Raw genomic sequence first — 20,875 nt, 5'->3', positions numbered from 1 at the left:
TGTTACAGGAATTAAATGTTCTATTTAAATTACTTCAACCACAATTTCTCCTCGTTCTCAGGATAAAAACCTATTACATCATTCTTTTAACTTTTAATAATAACCATTTTTTCCCTGAATCTGAGGAGAGACAGCAAAGGCAGAGAGAGGATCTCAATAGGCCCAGAGTATTGTTCTCAGTTGCCTCCTATTGCTGTAATAAAACACCCATGACCAAAAGCAACTTGGGAATGAGAAGGGTCTATTTGGCTTACACATCCCAATCACAGTTCATCACCGAGGGGAGTCAGGGCAGGAAGCTGGAGGCAGGGACTGACGCAGGGACATGGAGGAAGGCTGCTTGCTGGCTTGTTCTCCAGCTCATGGTTAGCTACCTTCCTTATACCTTACAGGACATCTGCCCAGGGTGGTACCACCCTGGGCTGGACCTTCTTATATCAATCATTAATTAAGAAAATGCTCCTCAGGCTTTCCTATAGGCCAGTCTTACAGAGGCATCCCATTAATTGAGGGTCCCTCCCCCAGGTGACCATAGCCTGTGTCTATTGCCCAATGACAAAAGCAAAGACACAGCACAAGTATGAACCCCAACATTCTGAAACAAAGGGACCTACTTTGGTGGTGATCCTGTATGTGATGTAGGTCTCCATTGTACAGACATGCTTCTTGGGATCATCAACCGTGACAAAGAGATCTCTGGTTTCACCATCAATGTCATCATCAAGCTGGAGTCTGTTCAGAAGGGAAGATGAAGAGGCTGGGCTCGAAGTGCCTGCTGGAGTACCACCATTGGGCAAAATGAGGTCCTGGAAGAAGAAAAGAACGGCCTCACAAATCACATGAATGAGAACCTCATCAACCACAGTTGCGGAAGCCACGCTGAAAAACACCTCGAAGACAACTTCTAAAGCGCCGTGCCTCTTTCACTCCATGTGTCTCAAATCAACAGGTCAGAGGAAGAACTCAAGCAGGAACTGATGCAGAGGCCATGGAGAAATGCTGCTTACTGGCTTGCTCAGACTGCTTTCTGATAAACTCCAGAATGACCTGCCTAGGGGGTGGTACCTTCCACAGTGGGCTCAGTCCTCCCACATCAATCATTCATCAAGACAGAGCTTCACGGACTTACCTACAGGCCAATAAATGATGGGTGTCCTCTAGATTGAGACAGTGCCCCACAGACATGCCTACAGGCCAATAAATGATGAGTGTCCTCTAGATTGAGGCTCATTTTCCCAGATGGCTCTGGCTTATGTCAAGTTGACAAAAAGCTAACTAGATCTTAGCCCATCGTACCATCTGTCCTCTGTCGTATTTAAAATTCCACAGTAAAAAACAAAAAAAAAAAAAAATGATTAAAGAGATTATCAGAGGGAGGACAGTATGACTGACTGCAAAGGGATGAAGGCCTAAGGCTAACAGGATAAACTACATGTTAAGAATTTCTTACAAAATAATTTATATTTTATTTTATTTTGGGTTTTTTGAAACAGGGTCTCTCTGTGTAGCCTTGACTGTCCTGGAACTTGTTCTGTGGACTGGGCTTGGCCTTGAACTCAAGAGATTCTCCTGTCCAGTGTTTGTTGTTGTTATTGTTTATTTTGTTCTGTTATTTTTGCAAATATAGTATTTTTAAAAGGCTGTTTAAAAGATGGTTTGGAAGAAAATGGCTTGCTCCTATAGGCTCCATAGGGAGAGGCACCATTAGAAGCTTGTTGGAGTAGGTGTGGCCTTGTTGGAGGAAGGATGTCACAGGGGTGGGCTTTCAGGTTTCAAATACTCCAGCCAGGCCCAGTGTCCCTCTCTTGTAAGGAGTAAGGTTTTTCCACCCGCCGCTGGTCTTGTCCCACCACCGTGCCAGCCCCAAATAACTCACAGAGACTCTATATTTGATATAATTTTGTTGGCCAGTTACTTGTTTTTTATCAGCTAGCTCTGTCTTAAGTATTAATCCATTTTTGTTAATCTATGTATTTCCACGTGGTTTCATCTTACCGGAGAGAGGGGACCGGCGGTTCTGCTCTCTTCGTCTTCCATCTTGACTTTTTCCTACTACTTCCTCTTTTCTCCTTGTCTCCTAGTCCCGCCTATCTAGCTTCCTATTGGCCAACAGTGCTTTATTCATTAAACAGTATGAGAAACATATTTACGAATGACATTTGCCATTACTCTCTTCCTACTGTCTGCTGTTGCTACTTCTCCAGCAACCACCATACTTCCCACCACGACGATAATGAACTAAACCTCTGAAACCATAAGTCAGGCCCAGTTAAATGTTTTCCTTTATAAGAGTTGCCATGGTCATGGTATCTCTTCATAGCAATAGAAACCCTAACCAGGACAAAAGCCATGAACATTTAAAGCCCTGTTTCACAATTCCCCTGTTGTGTTAGGACTCAACACGAGAACAAAGCCCCTGTCTAGCAGAAGATGGAAAGATCTCTGAGTATTTCCTCAGAAATCACTGGATACAATGACTAAGAAAGTGACAAGATACCAATGGAAAGGCATTGGTGACCCCAGATCATAGGGTAGGGTCAAGGAAGTGCTCTGGGAGCTGAGACCTGTTTCCTAGGAGTCAGCTCAACAGTCACATTCATGAGCTAAGGCTGACCAGAGGATCCCAAAGAAGAAAAAAAAAAGACAGCAGAAGAAAGCATGGCCTCGGGTAAAGAGAAATGCCATCAGGCTCAGTGGGTGACAGACGTACACCACAGGTTCTCCCCTTTGCCTCCCATCTGCACCAACTACAGATCATTTAATCACACACTCAAGGCTATGTCAAAAACAAAATATTTGCCAGGTGCAGCAGTATGTGCCTTTAATCCTAACACTGGGATGGCTAAAGCAGGTGGATCCTCTTGTGAGTTCAATGCTAGCTTGGTCTATATAGTGAGTTCCAGGACAGCTGGGGCTATGTAATAGAGAGACCCTGCCTCAAAAACAATTAGTTTCTGTAACTATTAAAAGGGTGCCATCTTTTGTAGTAGGCTTTCTCTTTGGGCCACCAACCAGCTCACAAATAAAGACATGGAGACTTCTTAGTTATGAATGTTCAGCCTTATCTTATGCCTGTCCAGTCATTATCTCTTGTGACTTAATTTAACCTGTTTCTCTTCACCTACGTTTTACCTAAAGCTTTTTAAATCTCTCTTTCATTCTGTATGCCTTCCTCCATGTCTGGCTGGCTAGCCACTGCCTGGCTGGCTGGTCCCAGATATCACCCTTTTTCTCCTTTGTTGCCTTCTCTCCAGCCGAGATTCCTCCTCCTACTTATTCTCTTTGCCCGCCAGCCCTGTCTTTCCCTCTACTGCCTAGCTACTGGCCATTCAGCTTTTTATTAGACCAATCAGGTACCTTAGGCAGGCAAGGTAAAACAAATGCAACACATCTTTACCCAGTTAAACTAATATTCCACAATAATCTTTATAGCTATGCTTCCAACTGTGGAGCAGCATGAGGAGCGGCCAGCTGGGTGTGGTGTGGATATGAAGGCAGAGCCTTGCTATAGCTGCTGCTGACCTGCTGGCCTTCTCTGAGCATCTATACTACAGGGCATGCATGTAGTATCACACTCAGGGTCTGAAGGTCAGTGAGGAGACATGGTCTCCGGAACTCTGAGATAGTCAGGGTAGCACTGCCCCCTCCATAAAATTTTTAAACATGGACTACAAGAAAGCCACTTTCTTAGACTCCCCAAGGTCCCACCTTTACATTTATCAACACTAGAGCACTGGTTTCAGAACAGCTCAGTCAGTGGCTAATCACTGCACAAGAAATACAGAAATCAAACCCTTGTCCAAGTAAGTCAAACAGCTCAATAATGGTCTTCTGTGATCTAGCCTGGCTAACTCTGGAAGCCACCATGTTGTCATATACTTTGACTTTGTTTAAAATCCACCCCATAAAGGGGTGGCAATGTTGCCAAATATGCTAGATGTTCTCTCCCTCCCTCTCTCTCTCTTTCTCTCTCTCCTTCCCTTCTTCCCTCCCTCTCCCTCCCTCCCTCCCTCCCTCTCTCTTTCTCTGTCCTGCTCTTCTCCACACTTGGAAGGCATCTGTACTGAAGCAACGATCAATTTTAGTCACTGATCTAGAGGCTGTCCAGATGGCTCGGGAGTTAAGAGCACTTCCTGCTCTTGCAGAGGACCAAAGTTTAGTTCCCACTTGGCAGCTCACAACTGTCTGTAATTCCAGTTCCAAAGGATCCAAAGTTCTTTTATTACATCTGCAGACACCATGCACAAGTGGTGCACACATGTGGTACATATACATACATGCAGGAAAACAAACATACATACACATAAAATAAGAATAAATATTTTTAAATCATTCGTTTATACAACTGACTTATCCACAAACAATGCTTCCCCCTATGTGAGCATGTATACATGTGTGTGCAAGTGCTAGTGTAATCATCTATCTGGCTTCTCTTGCCTGAGCCACAGAGACTCTATACCAGCTCTCCTAGGTTTGACCTAGGGACCTCAGCCAGTAACCTTGAGGAATAGAAATGCCCTGACCAGTATAGGAAGGGCCAGGCAATCAAACCCAGTCACAAGCAAATCTCATGGTAGCAGTACCATCTATGACCAACATGAGCTGAAGACACTGGAGCAGGTACTCTCATCCATCAGTCTCCATCACGCAGCCAGGGTGCTTCTAAGATAAATATAAATCCAAGGCAAGAGAGTTCTGAGTACTTGATGTTAGCAGAGGACATGCACATAGGGTGGCTCAAAACTAACTGCCTGGGACTCCAGCACTAAGGGACCTGAAATCTTCAGGTGTCCTCAGGTACCTGCACTCATGTGCACAAATTCACACACAGACACATACATACATACATACATACATACATACATACATACATACATATATATATATATATATTAAAACAAACAAAGCAAGCAATTTCCAAGACAGCTAGGACTATACAGTAAAGTAAAAAAAAAAAAAATTTACTTTAGAAATATAAATCAAACATGCTGCTTCCTTCCTTAAAATTCTCAAAACTGGGTGCTGGAGAGATGGCATTAGCTGCTCTTCTAGAGGTTGTGAGTTCAACTCCTAGCAACCACATGGTGGCTCACAACCATCTCTAATGGGATCGGATGCTCTCTGCAGCCATGAAAGCACACTTGCAGATATACATAAAATAAATAAATAACTCTTTAAAATTTTTCTCAAAACCATGCCATTACACAAAGTCAAAACTCACTCCCACAGAATGAGCAATACTAGTCCTCCTCCCCACCATTCCCTCCCCCTCTTCCTCTTGCTCCAGATCACTGGCCTTCTGGCTGGCCTTGGCCTCAGGGCCTTTGCACATGTGCTCTCTCTCCCAGATCCCAATGTGGCTACTCCCTCCCTTCATACATGTTGCTGCGCAAATGATACCCACTTGAGAGGTCTTCTCAGTCCACTAAAACCTAAAACTAACCCCATAGCCTTTCATCATTCTTCAACTCCTTCTCCAGCTTTGTTTTCTTGGCAGGATTATCATATTTGAACTTTTATTACATATTCTGATTTGACTGTCACTACTCGTCTGTGAATTCCATGAAAGCAAAGACCAGCCATATAGTGGGAACTTGAAAGAATGAGACGACGGATGAGTCTCAGAAATGACCCAACTAGATCTTTTACCAACAGAAGATGCCCAATAGGCACCTGCAGAGTGAGAACACCTCCAAGGGTAACCTGAGCCACACTGCCCCTCTACCAGTGCTGAGATGATACTCTAGTTCTCTCCTTTGCAATAAGGGTACAATAGCATAGGGTCAGAATACAGAAAGTAACTGGAGGAATGTGTGTGAGCAATGGAAACATGGTAAGATGCCACGTTCTGTTCAGTTTAAAAGAATAAAAACAAAGTTCATTTGTCTGTTGAGTACCCTTACATTTCCTTATAAACTGGGGGCTGGGCTCACCACAGGCATATCACTGTTACTAAAAAGAAAACTCACAATGCAGACATGATTCGTACCTCAAATTCATTTTCTTACTGATTTTATCATGCCAGTGCCTACCTACAATAGCCCCTGGGAACTGTGGTAACTGATTGCTGATGAACACATAAAAAATATTCATTGCAGCCAGTCATGGTAGTGTTCACCTTTAATCCCAGCACCCAGGCAGCAATGGCAGGTAGTTCTCTGTGAGTTCAAGGCCAGCCTGGTCTACAGAACGAGGTTCAAGACAGCTGGTGTACACAGAGAAACCCTGTCTCTAAAAACAAACAAACAAAAAATCACTCACTGCTATAAAATGTCAACACTCACCTGTAGTTGTAAGAACATCCCTTTCTCTGTCCCGTCTCTTGCCCTACACCCAAGAAACACGCACACAGATAACTGCATTGCTTCACAAACTCCTCTGGTTCAAGGAATTTCCTTTTCAAGATCTGTTTTGGCCTGTGGTTGGCAAGATAGTTAACATAGACCCCTGGAGAGATTCTTTGTTATATTAAATGTGAGGTGCATAAAAGCAGAGTGGCATCTACTGGGATCCAATGGGGATGCAGTGAAAACACAAGTCCTGATAACATAGTCTCACTTGACACCACCGGGGAAATGTGAGGAACACAAAGACCCCATTTCAGAAAAGCCCGGCAGAGCATCTCAAGGCCACTCACAAGAGAAAAGGACAGCACTTGTCCACAGCCTGTACCTGCCCAGTTTGTCCTAAGTCATGTGAACTACAGACACCTGAAAAATGAATGTGTCCTACACAAATCCAACAGAGTACTCATGACTGATGACTTTGCTGTTAAGTTCAATTTAAACCCACTGTGGAGAATCAACTCAAAGGGATAAATAATCTCAAAAACAGACTTGTCAAAGATACTCAACAGAACAGGGAACACAATAAAACCTGGAAAATGACCAGGACTGATGGTGTTTACAGTAACAAGACAGACAAAATGCTATACACTCATTGTAAAAATTATACATCCAAGCTGGGCATAGAGGAGGATGTGTGTAATCCTAGTACTAAGGTGGCAGAGGCAGGAGGATTTCAAGTTTGAGGTCAGTCTGCATTACAAAGCAAGGCTCAGTTTAAAAAAAAAAAAAACTAGATAGAAAGAACCTAGACAAACAGAAAGATAGATTTAAAAAATTATAAAATTCTAGACAATCTCAGTGAGTTAAGCACTACAGCTTACGTTTTCCCCAACCTAGCCCTAGATGCTAACCTAGCATCTAAAGGATGGGAGACAAAAAGAAATGGGGAAACAAATAACAAGAAAAGCAATGTGGCTCTGGGAACCAGGAGAAAGCGCCACCCAAGTGCCAGGCTTTCTAAAATTTCTAGTAGATATGACTGGGGCTCTGCTGAAAAGGGAACTGAGAAGCACCTTTAATAGTTTTTAAGGCTATGTAATTGTCATTGAGGCTTGCAAAGAAGTAGAAAATGTCTTTATCCAAAACCCTCATATGCACCCTAATTTTAAAATGCAGTTGTAGGGGCCTGGAAGTGGGGCAGGATGTGGTACGCAGGACAGTAAGATAAAGGAAGGCTTCTGTCTGAGATGCTGTATAAGGACCATAAAGCATGACAGTTACTCTGTGAGGCTCTCCAGCAGGGGGTGCCCTTCCCACAAGGCTTCTGGTACATCTTTAGGGGCTGATGAGTCCAGTCAAACACAGCTGAAAACAGTGACTTATGTGGGTCTCTGCCACAGAAGATAAGCCCACTGGGAACTCAGACACCGAGACGAGTCACTAACCGGAATGTCAGGGCTTACCTTCTTTTCCCCCATCCTTTTCCTGTTTTGTTCAAGTGAAGAATCCAAAACGACAGTTCTAGCAACATCAAACAGAAACAGAGACAAGCCAATAATCCACCTGCTCTGATGTGAGGCCAATAGCAGACCTGTGTTATTAACACACCAGACATGCATAAACAACCAAAAAGAAAATAAGAGTCTTAAGCCTGCATTATCTCATCATTCTGACCCAAGAAAACAAACATAAAGAGAGGCAGAGAGTTTACATAGCAGATAAATATATGTATGCAAAGCTTTATCCATGAAATGAACACATTAGGCCACATCTACTTTGTGCTCCCATTTAAAAACAACAAAACTAAAATTTAATTCTTTTTAAAGATGGATTAGATAAAGTAAAACTTACAAAGTCTGACAATATAGAAAAAAGAAAATAATAACTATTTAGATCTTATCTCTACATATGATTATAAGTTATAAATGCACTACAATAAGTACACCAATGAGTCCAGAAAGCCACACAAGCTTGGCAGCATTGGGGAAGGAGGGACATAAATGCAGCAAAGTGAAATTAAGCAGAAACAGAAAACCTGGAGACAATAACTACAAAGTCCCAGTGGTTTTACAGTTGAGCCTAGCAAGCTCAAAAAGTGCTACCTCATTCAAATATTCTGAGACACTTAAGAAACCTTCCAAGTCACCTTGTTAACTAATAATCTACTAGCAATGTACCATGACAAAGAAAGAAACTATATACAGCAACAATAAAGTAACACCTAAAGCCATGGCTTGTGTTAGTTTTATCAAATGTAATGAAGTGTCATAAAATGGGCCAACACACCCAGCTCCATCCATGTAATTAATTAATTTACAGGGCAAGGGACTGAACCCAGCCCTAACTCTATCACTGAGCTACATCCCCAGCTCTTAATAGAACTTTTTAAAAAGATGGGAGCTGGAAAGATGGCTCAACCTTTAGGGGCACTTGACTGCTGCCTGATCTTCCAAAGGGCTCAAGTTCAGTTCCTAGCACCCACACCAGGTGGCTCACAAGTGCCTGTAACTCCAGCTCTGGGAATTGTACGCCCTCTTCTGTTCTCTTCAGGCATTGCATTCACGTACACAAACCCACATACAGACACACACATGCATAACATAAATAAAAATAATTTATAATGCATCTTTACAAATAATATATCAAGGGGGCTAAAGAGATAGCTGAGTGGTTAAGAGGCCCTGTTGCTGAGAAGACCCTGGTTTGATTCCCATCACCCACACGGTGGCCCCAAATTATCTGTAACTCCAGTTCCAAGGTACCCATCAGGCATGTATGTGATATACATACTTCATGCAGATAAAATATTCATATACAAAAAGTCATTAAATAATTCTTTTTTAAAAATTTTAAAGACTCTATCAGGGAGCTGGTAAGAAGGTTCCGTGGTTAAGAGCACTGACTGCTCTTCCTGAGGACCTGGGTTCAATTCCCAGGACCCACATCATGGCTTATAACCATCTGTAACTGCCATTCCAAGGGATCCAACAACTCTTCTGGCCTCCAAGAGCACTGCATGCACATGGCACACAGACATACATGTAGACAGAACACCTTTACACATAAAATAAAAATAATTTTTTGAAAGAATAGGGGCACTGGGATGGATCAGTGGGTAAGGGTCTGGGCACCTGCCACCAAGCCTAACAACCTGAATTTGATCCCTAGAACCCACATATTCTAGAATGCCAACTCCCACAGGCTACCCTCTGACCTTTACACTTGTGGCACTGCATGAATCTCCACCCCCTCTTGGCCCTAAACACACAATAAATATGCAATGTTTTTTTTTTAAAAAAAATAATGTACTAAGATCAAAACAAATGAGTTCCAAGAAAGCAAGAAGAATTCAACAGTAAGCACACTGATGTAATTACTACACTAAGAACTGAATGCAGATGGAATGTTGATGGCAACCACGTGCACAAGATCCAAACTGTTTACTGGTGTCAGGAGCCACTCTATTAAAATCTAAGTAAAATTAAGGATTTGGAAAAGGAAAGTTCATAGTATATTAAGTATTATCAGAGACATCAGCAATGAACTGTGAAAACCTTATTCTAAGGGAAGGAAGCCAAACACAAAAGGCCACACATTTTATGATCCATGTATACTAACTGTAAGCACAGGATGTCCTCAGACACAGAAAGCAGACTTCTGGTTGCCAGGGCCTGAAAGGGGCACAGAACATGGACTGGTGGCTCAATGGGGATGATGACAAAAGTATTTTGGAGTTAGACAGTGATGGTGGTTTCACGGTTGCATGAACACACTACAAATCAACTGTACAGTTGACAATATTGAAACTTCATCCTGTGTGAATCATATCTCGGTCATAATGACACAACACAGCAAACTGTGAGACACTGGGGGCACATCTACTAAGTCAGAAAGAAGAGCCTTCTTCAAGGAAGAGCAGTGCTGAGGCAGGGTCTCACTAGGCCCAGGCTAGCCCAGAACTCACCATGTGGATGAGGATGACCTTGAGCTCCTGACCCTCCTACTTCAAGAGCCTCCCAGTGCATGCCACCTCACCCAGCTCCAGAATTAAGGTTCTGACACTCAGTATTGCCATTGTCTAGAAGATGGGGACAAGGCAGTGATGCTCTGAAAACATGCAGTGATCAGCCTCACTGCTTCATGGCAAGTCAAGTGTCCCCAAATTAACAGAAATGTAATACAAGTAACAGTGAGAGAATTTCTTTTTTGCTGCTGTTATTGCTTGTTTGTTTTTCAAGACAGGGTTTCTCTGTGTAGCTTTGGAGCCTGTCCTGGAACTAGCTCTGTAGACCAGCCTGGCCTCAAACTCACAGAGATCCACCTGCCTCCTGAGTGCTGGGATCTGAAGGAGTACATCACCAACACCCAGCAGAAAAATGTCTTTAACACATCTGGAAATGATAAATGCAAACAATGAATTTACTAAATATTATTAAGCAAAAAACAGCAGATGACAAAGGGGACAGTCAGTGGACACCCAAGGGAACTGACCCCTCCTGAGAGAGAGGATCACACATTCTTACTATTACCAAATGCTTTCCTGTAGCACAAATAACAAAAACCCATAGACAGATATTTGGGTTAAAGCTGAAGATAAGAGAAGCAAAGCAGCCAAGCCACCAGAGAGAGAGAGCTCTTACTCCCAAGGCTGGGGTGATCCTGTCCTCAACGTGGCTGAAGACTAATTGTCCAAGACTGAATACTGAGTGCCCTGCTCTCTAGTGCTGGGGTTAAAGACCTGAGCTCTGTTTCTCTTTTAGGCTGACTCACTCTCATGTAGCCCTGGGTGGCCTTGAACTCACAGAGATCCATCAGCCTCTGTCTCCTGAGTCCTAGGGTTAAAGGTGTGTGCCACCACTGTCTGGCTGCTTCAGCTGTGACTAGCTTTGCATTCTGGTCTCCAGGCAAGTGTTATTAGATCATAAACAATAGTTTCTCATAGGAAAACAGTCCACACTACTGGCTTGGGGCTAGGTCCTGTGACTTGCTCTAGCCAATGGCGAACAAACGAGAGCAGCCTCTTGCTCTCTTTCTTCTGCCTACCATGTCCCCAGAAACCTAGGACTTGGGATGAGTGAGTGCAGCTGACTCACAGCCAGAAAACACAACGTGGCCTAGAAATTAATGTTTGTTGCAAACTTTTGAGCTTTGGGGGTTGTTACTTCAGTAAAGCTGACTAGTGCATATAATTATAAAAATCTCTGTATAATTTTCTAAAATGTAGAGAGGAAATGATGAAACAAACAGTAGAGAATGTTAAAGACATTAACTGTTTGGAGTTTTTGACCCTCCCTCCTTAGTAGTAGTAGCAAAAGGTTCAGCTTCCCCACCACTGCCCTAAAGACACTATGTCAAATACTCTCCAGAACCTCCACAACTGTTTGCACACATCCATCAAGTTCTGGGACGGTCTCAGTCTGTTTTCCAGGCTGGTCCTACCCAGGAGGAGTTTACACCTTCCTGCTCTGGGTGCTGAGCATTTCCTATGGGACAGATCTTCCTTATACATGGGCTCCCAGGCTCCCTGTGTCCACACTTACAGGCTGGCAAGGCTTTTTAGAAAGTGAACCTGTTTCCCTGGCTTTCCTTCGAGAAAGCTGCCCTGTAAATTGCATCCATCGACCCTGCAGAACCCCTTCAGATGAACTTCAAAATCAAAGAGCCCCACTTCACATGCTTTGGCAAGTTTTCCATATCTGTTACTGGATCCTTGAAGGGATCTCAAGACTTTAGTCCTGACTCTGGGCATTCTTAGAAGCAAGGATTTTTGTCTAACTCTCAGATTAATTTAAACATGGTTCCTACATTTCTTCTAAGGAAGAGTGATTATTTCAAGAACAGTGAGCATCTCAGAGATGTCAGACGAAGAGACTATGCAGGGCTACTGAAACACGGTACCAAGACCATCTGTGTTTAAACAACTCAGTCTAGCTGGGGTATGAATGCCAAAACCTGTAACAATGATACAAAGCAAAATTGGTTGAAACAGTACTCTGTGTATCAAAGGGTGAGAGCAAAGGCTGCTTCAACAGCTTGAGAAGAAAGGATGCTTGCCAAACGGAAAAACACGGCTAGGATGGTATACAGTCTGGACATTCCAGGCTGAGGAGTCACCACCACTAAAGGAAGGGAAGTATTTTCAAAAGCTTGTCCACAAACAAAGAATAACTAAGGGCCACAGCAAGAAGACAGCTACTACAGGTGCAATGGATGGTCCTGACTGACAACTTGACAGAATTTAGGATCACCACGGAAGGTGATCGCCATGGTGGGGGGGAGAAAGAACGCTGAATTACCATGGAAGCACACCTGAGGACATGTCTGTAAGGAAGTTTCTAGGTTAGGTTAGCTGAGGTGAGAAGAGCCACCCTCAGTGTGGGCAGCACTGTCCTATGGGCTGAGACCCTGGGATGAATAAAAAGAATGGGAGCTGGGCAGCATCGTTCATCTCTCTTTCCTGAGCACAGATAAAATGTGGCCAGCCACCGCATGCTCCTGCCTCCATGCCTTTCCCATCCTGATGAACCGGAGCCCTCTCACGCCATGAGCCAAATGTAACCCTCCTTCCCTTAACTTGCTTTCCTCAGGTATTTCACCTGGTCATTGTATGCACGTGTCACCAGGCTGACTTCAAAGTCCAAGTAAGCTTTCCCAACTCTGCCTAAAAACACAACTCCACCTAAAAACCAGCTCTTTTATGCCCACCTCCAACCTGCTCGCAGGATCCTGCCAACCAAAGCCCCAAACCTGAGCAAAACGCTCGTTCTTACGCTGGCATTTCTGCACCCACATCACACAAGGCCTTGGGGCATAGAACCCTCCAGAAGCCATCATGGCTGTTTGTTCTGTAGTAAAAGGAAAGGACTCTGAAGTGCCACGCACGAGGTCATTCAAGTGACATAGGGAACACAGGTCTCACCTATGGCCGTGCAACAGCACACTCGTGGAGCACTGTTCCCCAAGCACAACGGCCACCGGCATCTTATCAGAGGATGGGGACCACCCAAAAGAGACCTTCACGACAGGGGCTACTCATGTGTCCCAGGGAAGGGGGGTCGTTACACCCTCATCTGAGGTTTGAGCCACTCCCTCCTCCCTCCCAGCTGTATTCAATTCTGCCCCAACTTGCACAAGATCCAAGAGCTACTCAGTCAGCTGTTCCAGCACAAAGCTGTCATCCACACAGTTCAGACTCAAGAAGCATCAATCAAGTTACCCCCCCCCCAAAAAAAAAACATACACACAAAAAAACTCAAGTTTTTAGTAAGTTTACAATTTTGTGTCAGGCCCCTTTAACAGCTATCCTGGGGTCCACACCCATCAGTTAGAACACACAGAGGATAAAACTACAGGGGTACTCCCATCTATACAGCTATGGTGAAGGGGTGAAGAGTGGGGGAGAGATGAGACTTTTTGATGACAGGGCTATGCAGGGGTCACCTACAACCCTGTTAAGTAAAATAAACTCAATCACTAAGCTAATTAAATGGTTTGTCATTGGTTCCCTGCAAGGGGGTGGGGGGAGAGAGAGACATTTTTTACATGTTGCCAGAGAGAGCTAAGGTGGTAACTATAACTCAAGTCTCCTTATACGGAAGAAGGTCCTAGTATAGCCTCTATTTATTTACTTTATGTGCATGAATGTTTTGGCTTCGTGCATGATTATGCACCATGTGCGTGTAGTGCCTGGAGGCCAGAAAAAGGCATTAAATCCCCTAGAACGGAAGTTAAGATGAGCATCCACAGGGGTGCTGGCAACCTGACCTAGTCCTCTGCAAGAGCAGCACGTGCTCTTAACCACTGCTCAGTCCCCAACCCTTGTAACCGCCCTTCATTCATCTTACAAAATTCGGTCGCCACACAGGTATGTCCAAAAAGCTAGCAAAGAACTTTCTTGGTTGTCAGAACAGGGGTCTAGAAGAACCAAAATACTAGTATGTTCTGTGTGATCAAATACTTATGGGTTAATCATCACCCTGGACCAAATTCCCTTGAGGGCAAAAGCCATTCAGGCAAGGAACAGGACAAGGCAGACTTGCACACCAATGGCAAGCATCTGATGCTACTGTGAAGTTGGTCTTAACAGCTCTCATCTCTCAGGTGTGCTTTAAAATCCATATTTCCAGGATGACTGAAAGTATCCTTTTATCATACACTACCAAAAATTCACCACTCTCTTACAAAACACACTGTCTCTAGAATTTGTGGACATCTCAGAGGCAAAAAATGATGAATCAAATTGTGCATTTGACATATGTATCCTTCCTTGGAAGACAGAATATAATTTACAGGGTTGTAAGACTGCCTATGGGCAAGGAGGATTACAGAGTTTACACTGCCTTTCTGATGTAGAAGGGAAAAAGAAACACACCACTACTTCTGGACACACAACTGAAACCACCCTCTGGTGGGGTACCCTCACACTCAAGATTTGTGACATACACACCCTACAGCTGCAGCAGTAGGATGTCTTCAAATCCACAAGCCAAACTGAAAATTAACACAAGGCCAGAACACGCTGACCCGGAACAAAGTGTGTGACTGTATCCCAACAGGCCATGCTTCCTAAGGTCAGTTTTCATTGCAATTCCTTCTCCTCACATGTAAAGGGCAGGAGTCTCTCAGCATCACCTCTGAGGTGCTCAGCAATGGTTCAGGGATTCTAAGCTACATCTTACTAAAAGGAGCTACAGAAGAGAAGATGCTTTCCTAGGAACTGCACAGGCAGAAGACACAGTGCCCTGGACACCTGCTTTAGAAGCCCAGCATACACCCATGTAATACACATATCCAACCCCAAAGTCTAGATGGATGCCCAGCCTGGAGATTCACCTACTTAGTCCATGGCTGCTCCAGATCTAATCCCCACATCCCTACCAATGTGACTCAGACCAAACAAGGGTGATTTCCTTAATGTCCATGGTTAATTGAGTCACTAGAAAAGAAAAGAGCACTGCACCAAGAGTCTGGTCATGAGAAAAATGTTTAGGATGGACCAGCAAGATAGCTCATCAGGTAAACGCACTTGCCGCCAAGTCTGACAACCAGGGTTCAATCCCCAGGGTTCCCACCAGTTGTTCTCTGACTGCCACACACACACACACACACACACACACACACACACACACACACACACAAATAATGCAGCAATAAAGTCTTCAAACATTAAGGGATAAGAGAAAAAGCAAGTTCTTAACCTTGAATGCATGAGGCTTTGGGCCGAATCCCCAGGACTCATCGAAGCAGGAAACAAAAGGAAAGAGAAAGCAGCTTGTGTTTTAAGCTAAATGTTTTTAACCAATATGTCAAAAGGTTTTGTAAGTTTATTACAGCAAAATGAGTTGTCACCAAATTTAATGCTGCATCCATTTACTGCAGCCTGAGCGCACAGAGCTCATAGGCTACACTCTGTTGGGTGGAGCAGATGCAGTCAGCCGGTCACCAGTGACCCCAGAGCAGCGGCCAGTCCTACAGATCCACACTCACTGAGCTCTGTGTACTGCCCAGCCGGCTGCTGTTTTGTACCCTTCATATCATGTTTCACATCCTTTTTCTTGTGGGTAGACAAACACACAAATCCTACTGTTACAATTGCCTACAGTATTCAACACGGTACAGCTAGATGGCCTGTGTCCAGGCTGTGTTTCACACAGCACAATCCACCACCACTTAGGTGTAAGTACACATCGTGATGTTCATACAATCAGGAAATCATCTAGAAACATATTCCACAGAACATATCCCTTTTGTAAAGAAACACAGGGCTGCACCGGTCACAGCCCTGTCCTCTTGGCAGGCCCATTCTTGAGTTCGGCGGCAAAAATGAACTCTGCAAAGAGGGACCAGTGATCCGAATCCTAACTTGACAGTAGATGGCACAGACGCAGACAGATGAAAAGAAGAAGCCCAAGGAAAGACTGAGGACAAAATCTTATAAGCTTGTCTCTAAATTGCATTACAAGATAACCCCTTCATGTTGGCTTAGCAGTGGCTATGGGGTCTCACCCATAGAGAGAGACTCGCAAACTTGTCTTGAAGCCATTATACAGGAGATTAGTAACAGTGAGGATTTCTAAAAGTATTGTGTCCTTTTGTTGTTTTGGTTCCCTAGGCAACCCAGACCCGGCCTCCCCGGTGCTGGAATTACAGGTGTGCACCACCACACCTGCTGAAGATGCTTTTATTTACATTTCACATGACACAGGAAAATAGCAGCTGTCAAAATTGAAAACTATGATTATTATCAGTTAAGCTGCTTAGACAAAGGCATTAACAGATTGTGGGAGCACACTTTCCTCAAAACCTCTCCCAGGTACACCTGTTGTTGGACAAAATTTAGCTAAAAGGTTACATTTCTAAAATACATATAATTAAACATGTGTTAAGCACCTTTCTTCTAGTGATAAAATGCCTGACTATGTCTCTATGAGATGGCAGAGACAAAATAATTATCACACCCTATTTATGTTATAGACCAAAATACAGGTGTTTTCCACACATAGGATTTTAAGTGGCATAATTGACAGGTGCTGTAGGCCCCCAAACCACAAATGAGAGGATATGAAGAAGCAAAATTTATTTGTGCATGTATTTAATTCAAACACGGCATTCTTGATGACTGCCAGGTGCTATTCTGGGGAAGAAAACAAGCTGAGGGGAATCTAGTGCAGGGATCTTGCGTAGCCAGGGCAACATGATATACTGTGATAAATGTACAAACGAGGAGAAAACCTGTAGTCCAGAGTGGAGGAGGAAAGGAATCCTCTTGGAGAATACTGCAGGATGATTTTTGACTTGTTTCTTCAACAGGATGGCAGAAGGCTGTGGCTGAGATTCCAGCGGGCTGTCAGGCCCCAAGCAAGCCCCTTAGACTCCCTCACACTAGCTGGTTGCACAGGGATACTGAGAGTGGGTGTAAACTGTCCAGAAACAGGAAAAGTGTCCTTTGGTGGAAGAGAAAGGCAGCTCTCCAAAGAAAGCTGCATCGCTGGAGACCAGACCCTGAATGGGTGTGGACTTCTTGGGAGGGAAGTGGCAGGAAATACAGCCTGGAAAGTAGATGAGCTCCAGCATCCAGGATCTTAAGAAGGAATTAGACAAATGTTCCACAGAGGATAGCAGGAAAGTGGTGGTCCTGTCCAAGCTTTTCAGAAACCCTTTGGAAAAAAAGAGGGAGTGCCAGTACAGGCAGCAGTGGATGGAGAAGCTAGGGCAGGCAGACACCACCCATTTCCCCTGAAGATGCTAGGAGAGGAAGGTTAAATGAGGGGTCTTCAATGCTTAGGTCAGGTTGCTAGAATCCACCTGCCACTATCTGCCCAGTTCCTTCTCATTAGAATTTAGCATATGCTCTTGCAATAGAAATGGTGAGAACAAAGACTGGAATAGTCTCTTGAATACTTCCCAGGGGGAGGGGGGAGGGGACAATAGACCAAACCAGAGGGAAATTGTATTTCAATCACAGGTAAATTACAGAGGACTATACAATGCTGTCCTGTCCTTCAGGCAAAATCAAATGACGTCCAAGTCAGCAACAACCCTACATAATCTCCCCAGATTCCATCCCTAGTACTAGAGGGCAAGCACTGCCAAAATAACTGTCCAGCAAACGTTTACGCCAAGGACAGGTAGTACTTGCCATTTTCTTCTGATCCACTGAGAACTGTTTCCCAGAGACCATTTCTCCTCAATGGTCTGTTTCACTGACGCCCAATCTGAGCCATTTTTCCACTGCCATACACCAACAGCCCTCACCTTGGGACCTCACCATCCATTTGAGGATGGTCAAAGTCTACAGACTGTCATCATACAGCATCCTTGGAACACCTGAACCCACCCTCGAGAAGAGAGCAAAAATGTCCAGCTGAGCCCCCCAGGAGCCTGGGCTATCAGCTGACTCACAAAACAGAAATGAACTGGGCATGGTGGTACACCCCTGAACCACAGCCCTCCAGAGTCACAAGGAGGAAGATGGCAAGTTTGAGGCTAGCCTAGGCTACACAGCAAGATCCAGGCCAGTCTTGCTACACATAGATATAGAGGCCCTGTTTCAAAATATGAAATAATAATAATTAATGTTTTAAAAGACAAATAAAAGCAAACTTAAGGCTAAACAATTTGTTTGCAGAGAAAATTGTATGTATTTCACAAATAGCTACAAATCAAGGGAAGGACAGTAAAGTACTCTAAGAGCATGCTCTGGGTCAGACAGTGTGCAATAAGTCACTCACGTGCAAGTCTCACTTATCCCTAGAGTACCTCACAAGCAGAAAGGAGATTATCCCTATGTGACCACTGGGAGGGCAGACCATGAACTAAGGAGGTTACAGCACGAGCCTGGAGTTGCACACCAGTGACAGGCACAGGAACACAGAACTGGGTGTGGCACCCCAGAGCATGCACCATCACCTCTCACATCCCAGAGATTTCATTAAATCTGTACCAACTGGACAAAATATTCTGACTGTGGGATGTACAGCATAGCATATACGGAAGCCCCTGGCCACCATCAGCCTCCATATGTTTCTTAGAACAACAGAACTCCTACTCCTCCAGGGTCAAAGAAATAAACTGAGCCATGCTGCTACTTGAGGGACTCTCAGAGCCAGCCAGCTCCAGAGAAGGTCCATAGGCCATTAATAAGCAGCTCCATCTGGTCTCCATCAATCTCCCAGACTCTGGAAAAATTAACCAAGAACCCTACCAGTGTCTGAACTTAGATGTAAACCATGTGGTCAGACATCACTGTGGATAGCCCATCTGATGTGAACTTTCAGTGTTAATGCATGAAGGTAGGGATTCTCATCCCCAGAGAACCTTGTACAACATAGATCCCGTCCAAAGAACTTGATGACTAACTCCCCCAGTCAGTCCAAAATGGACAGAACAAATCTGAGTTTTAATATTAGTTGATAACTATGGAAATCCAAGTACTGAGATATATTCAATGACTACTAATGGAAATTTGATTATTTTTAAAGGTTAAAATAATCAGGATCTTCTCAAATAATGTTCTTCTCAAATTCCAAATGCAAAACCAAATGTCAGGTTATGTAAGGGCTCTGATCGAAGTTTATGTTGGGGGGGGGTACAAATCTTTGGTTAGCAGAGTGAATATGCTTGTATATGTACACGTGGTATCTGTAGAGCTCAAGTAGGTTGTAACTGTGCTGTTAGGTAAGGACAGTGAGTTTTACATATTACAATGTACAGGAAAGACTTCAGGTTATCTTTCATGTATTTAAGATGTGAAAAATAATTCAATACTTAAAAGGCCGAGGCAAAAGGATCATGAGTTCAATGCTAGCCTGAGCTACACAGATACACCCTGTCTAAATAAATACACAAATAAATAATACATAAGGGATAAGAGAATAAGAATGGGGAGCTGGGGAGGTGATGACAATAAATGGAGATGAGTCCTGGCATGGTGTGCTGGTTGAAGGAGTTTGTACATGTGACACAGGTGCAAAAAGAGAGAGAGAGAGAGAGAGAGAGAGACAGAGAGAGAGAGAGAGAGTCCAATCAAAAGAAAGCAAACAGCTATATAAAGCTAATACACAACTGTTCACCCTCGTTAGCAAATAACATGGAAATAAGTTTGTTTTGTTTTAATTTCATTTTGTGTGTACTGGTGGTGTGTTGGCTCATCTTGGTTATCAACTTGACTACATCTGGCATCAACTAAAACCCAAGCATCTGGACATACCTCGTGAGGGATTTTTCTGGATCGGCTTATCTGAGGTGGGAAGATCCATTCTAATAAATCTGGATCCTTTGCAATTGGATAGCTCACCCTAAATCCAGCCCATACCTCTGGTGACAGAACACATAAAAGGACATAGAAGAAGGAAGCTATTGCTTTTTGCCTGTGAGCCCTCATTCTCACTGGTAAATTCATTATCCTGCTGCTGAGACATTCCTTCATTGGTATTAGAACCTACTTCTTCAGGATTCCAACACAGACGGAAGACCACACAAGACATCCAGTCTCGTGGACTGAACAATTGGAGTATTGGCCTTTCAGTTAGGAGACAGCCTGTGGATGTCTGAGTGAAAATAATCCCCCGTAGGGAGTGGCACTATGAGGAGGTGTGGCCTTGTTTGAGGAAGTGTGTCACTGAGGGTGGGCTTTGAGGTTTCAAATGCTCAAGCCAGGCCCAGTGTCAAAGTCTCTTCCTGTTGCCTGCTGGTCTAGATAGATGTAGAACTCTCAGCTGCCTCTCCAGCACCACCTCTATCTACAGGCCACCCACCATGCTTCTCACCATGACAGTAAAGAACTAAACTCTGAAACTGTTAGCCAGCCCCAATTAAATGTAATGTGGTCATTAGTCTCTCTTCACAGCAATAGACTAAGAGCCGTTGCTGGAGTAGCTGGACCACAGCCTGTAAGCTATTCTTTTTAACATACATAGATCCATTCTACTAGTTCTGTTTCTCTAGAGAACTGTGACTACCACAGATGTTTTGCCTGCACGTATGTCTGTGCACCAGGATATCATTCTACAGCTCAGAATGTCCAGGAATATACAATGCAGCCCAGACTGGCATTGAAATTTTCAGCCTCCTGAGAGCTACCACGCCCA

At 43.9% G+C, this 20,875-nt stretch overlaps 1 protein-coding gene across 1 annotated transcript in view; it reads right to left on the bottom strand.

Annotated features, from left to right (window-relative positions):
* The window catches only part of Snx30 (sorting nexin family member 30), a 90,577-nt gene that overhangs the window by 42,498 nt on the left and 27,204 nt on the right, over positions 1–20,875 (bottom strand). Inside the window, exon 2 of the mRNA XM_051187900.1 lies at positions 615–806. Within this exon, the coding sequence (XP_051043857.1) occupies positions 615–806 (192 nt within the window). The remainder of the gene's footprint in view (positions 1–614; positions 807–20,875) is intronic.

Source organism: Phodopus roborovskii, unplaced genomic scaffold (assembly GCF_943737965.1).
Source record: "Phodopus roborovskii unplaced genomic scaffold, PHOROB, whole genome shotgun sequence".
NCBI classification, from domain to species: Eukaryota; Metazoa; Chordata; class Mammalia; order Rodentia; family Cricetidae; genus Phodopus; species Phodopus roborovskii.
The sequence above is the reverse complement of the archived record's forward strand: the minus strand, read 5'-3'. Positions and strand labels throughout refer to the sequence as shown.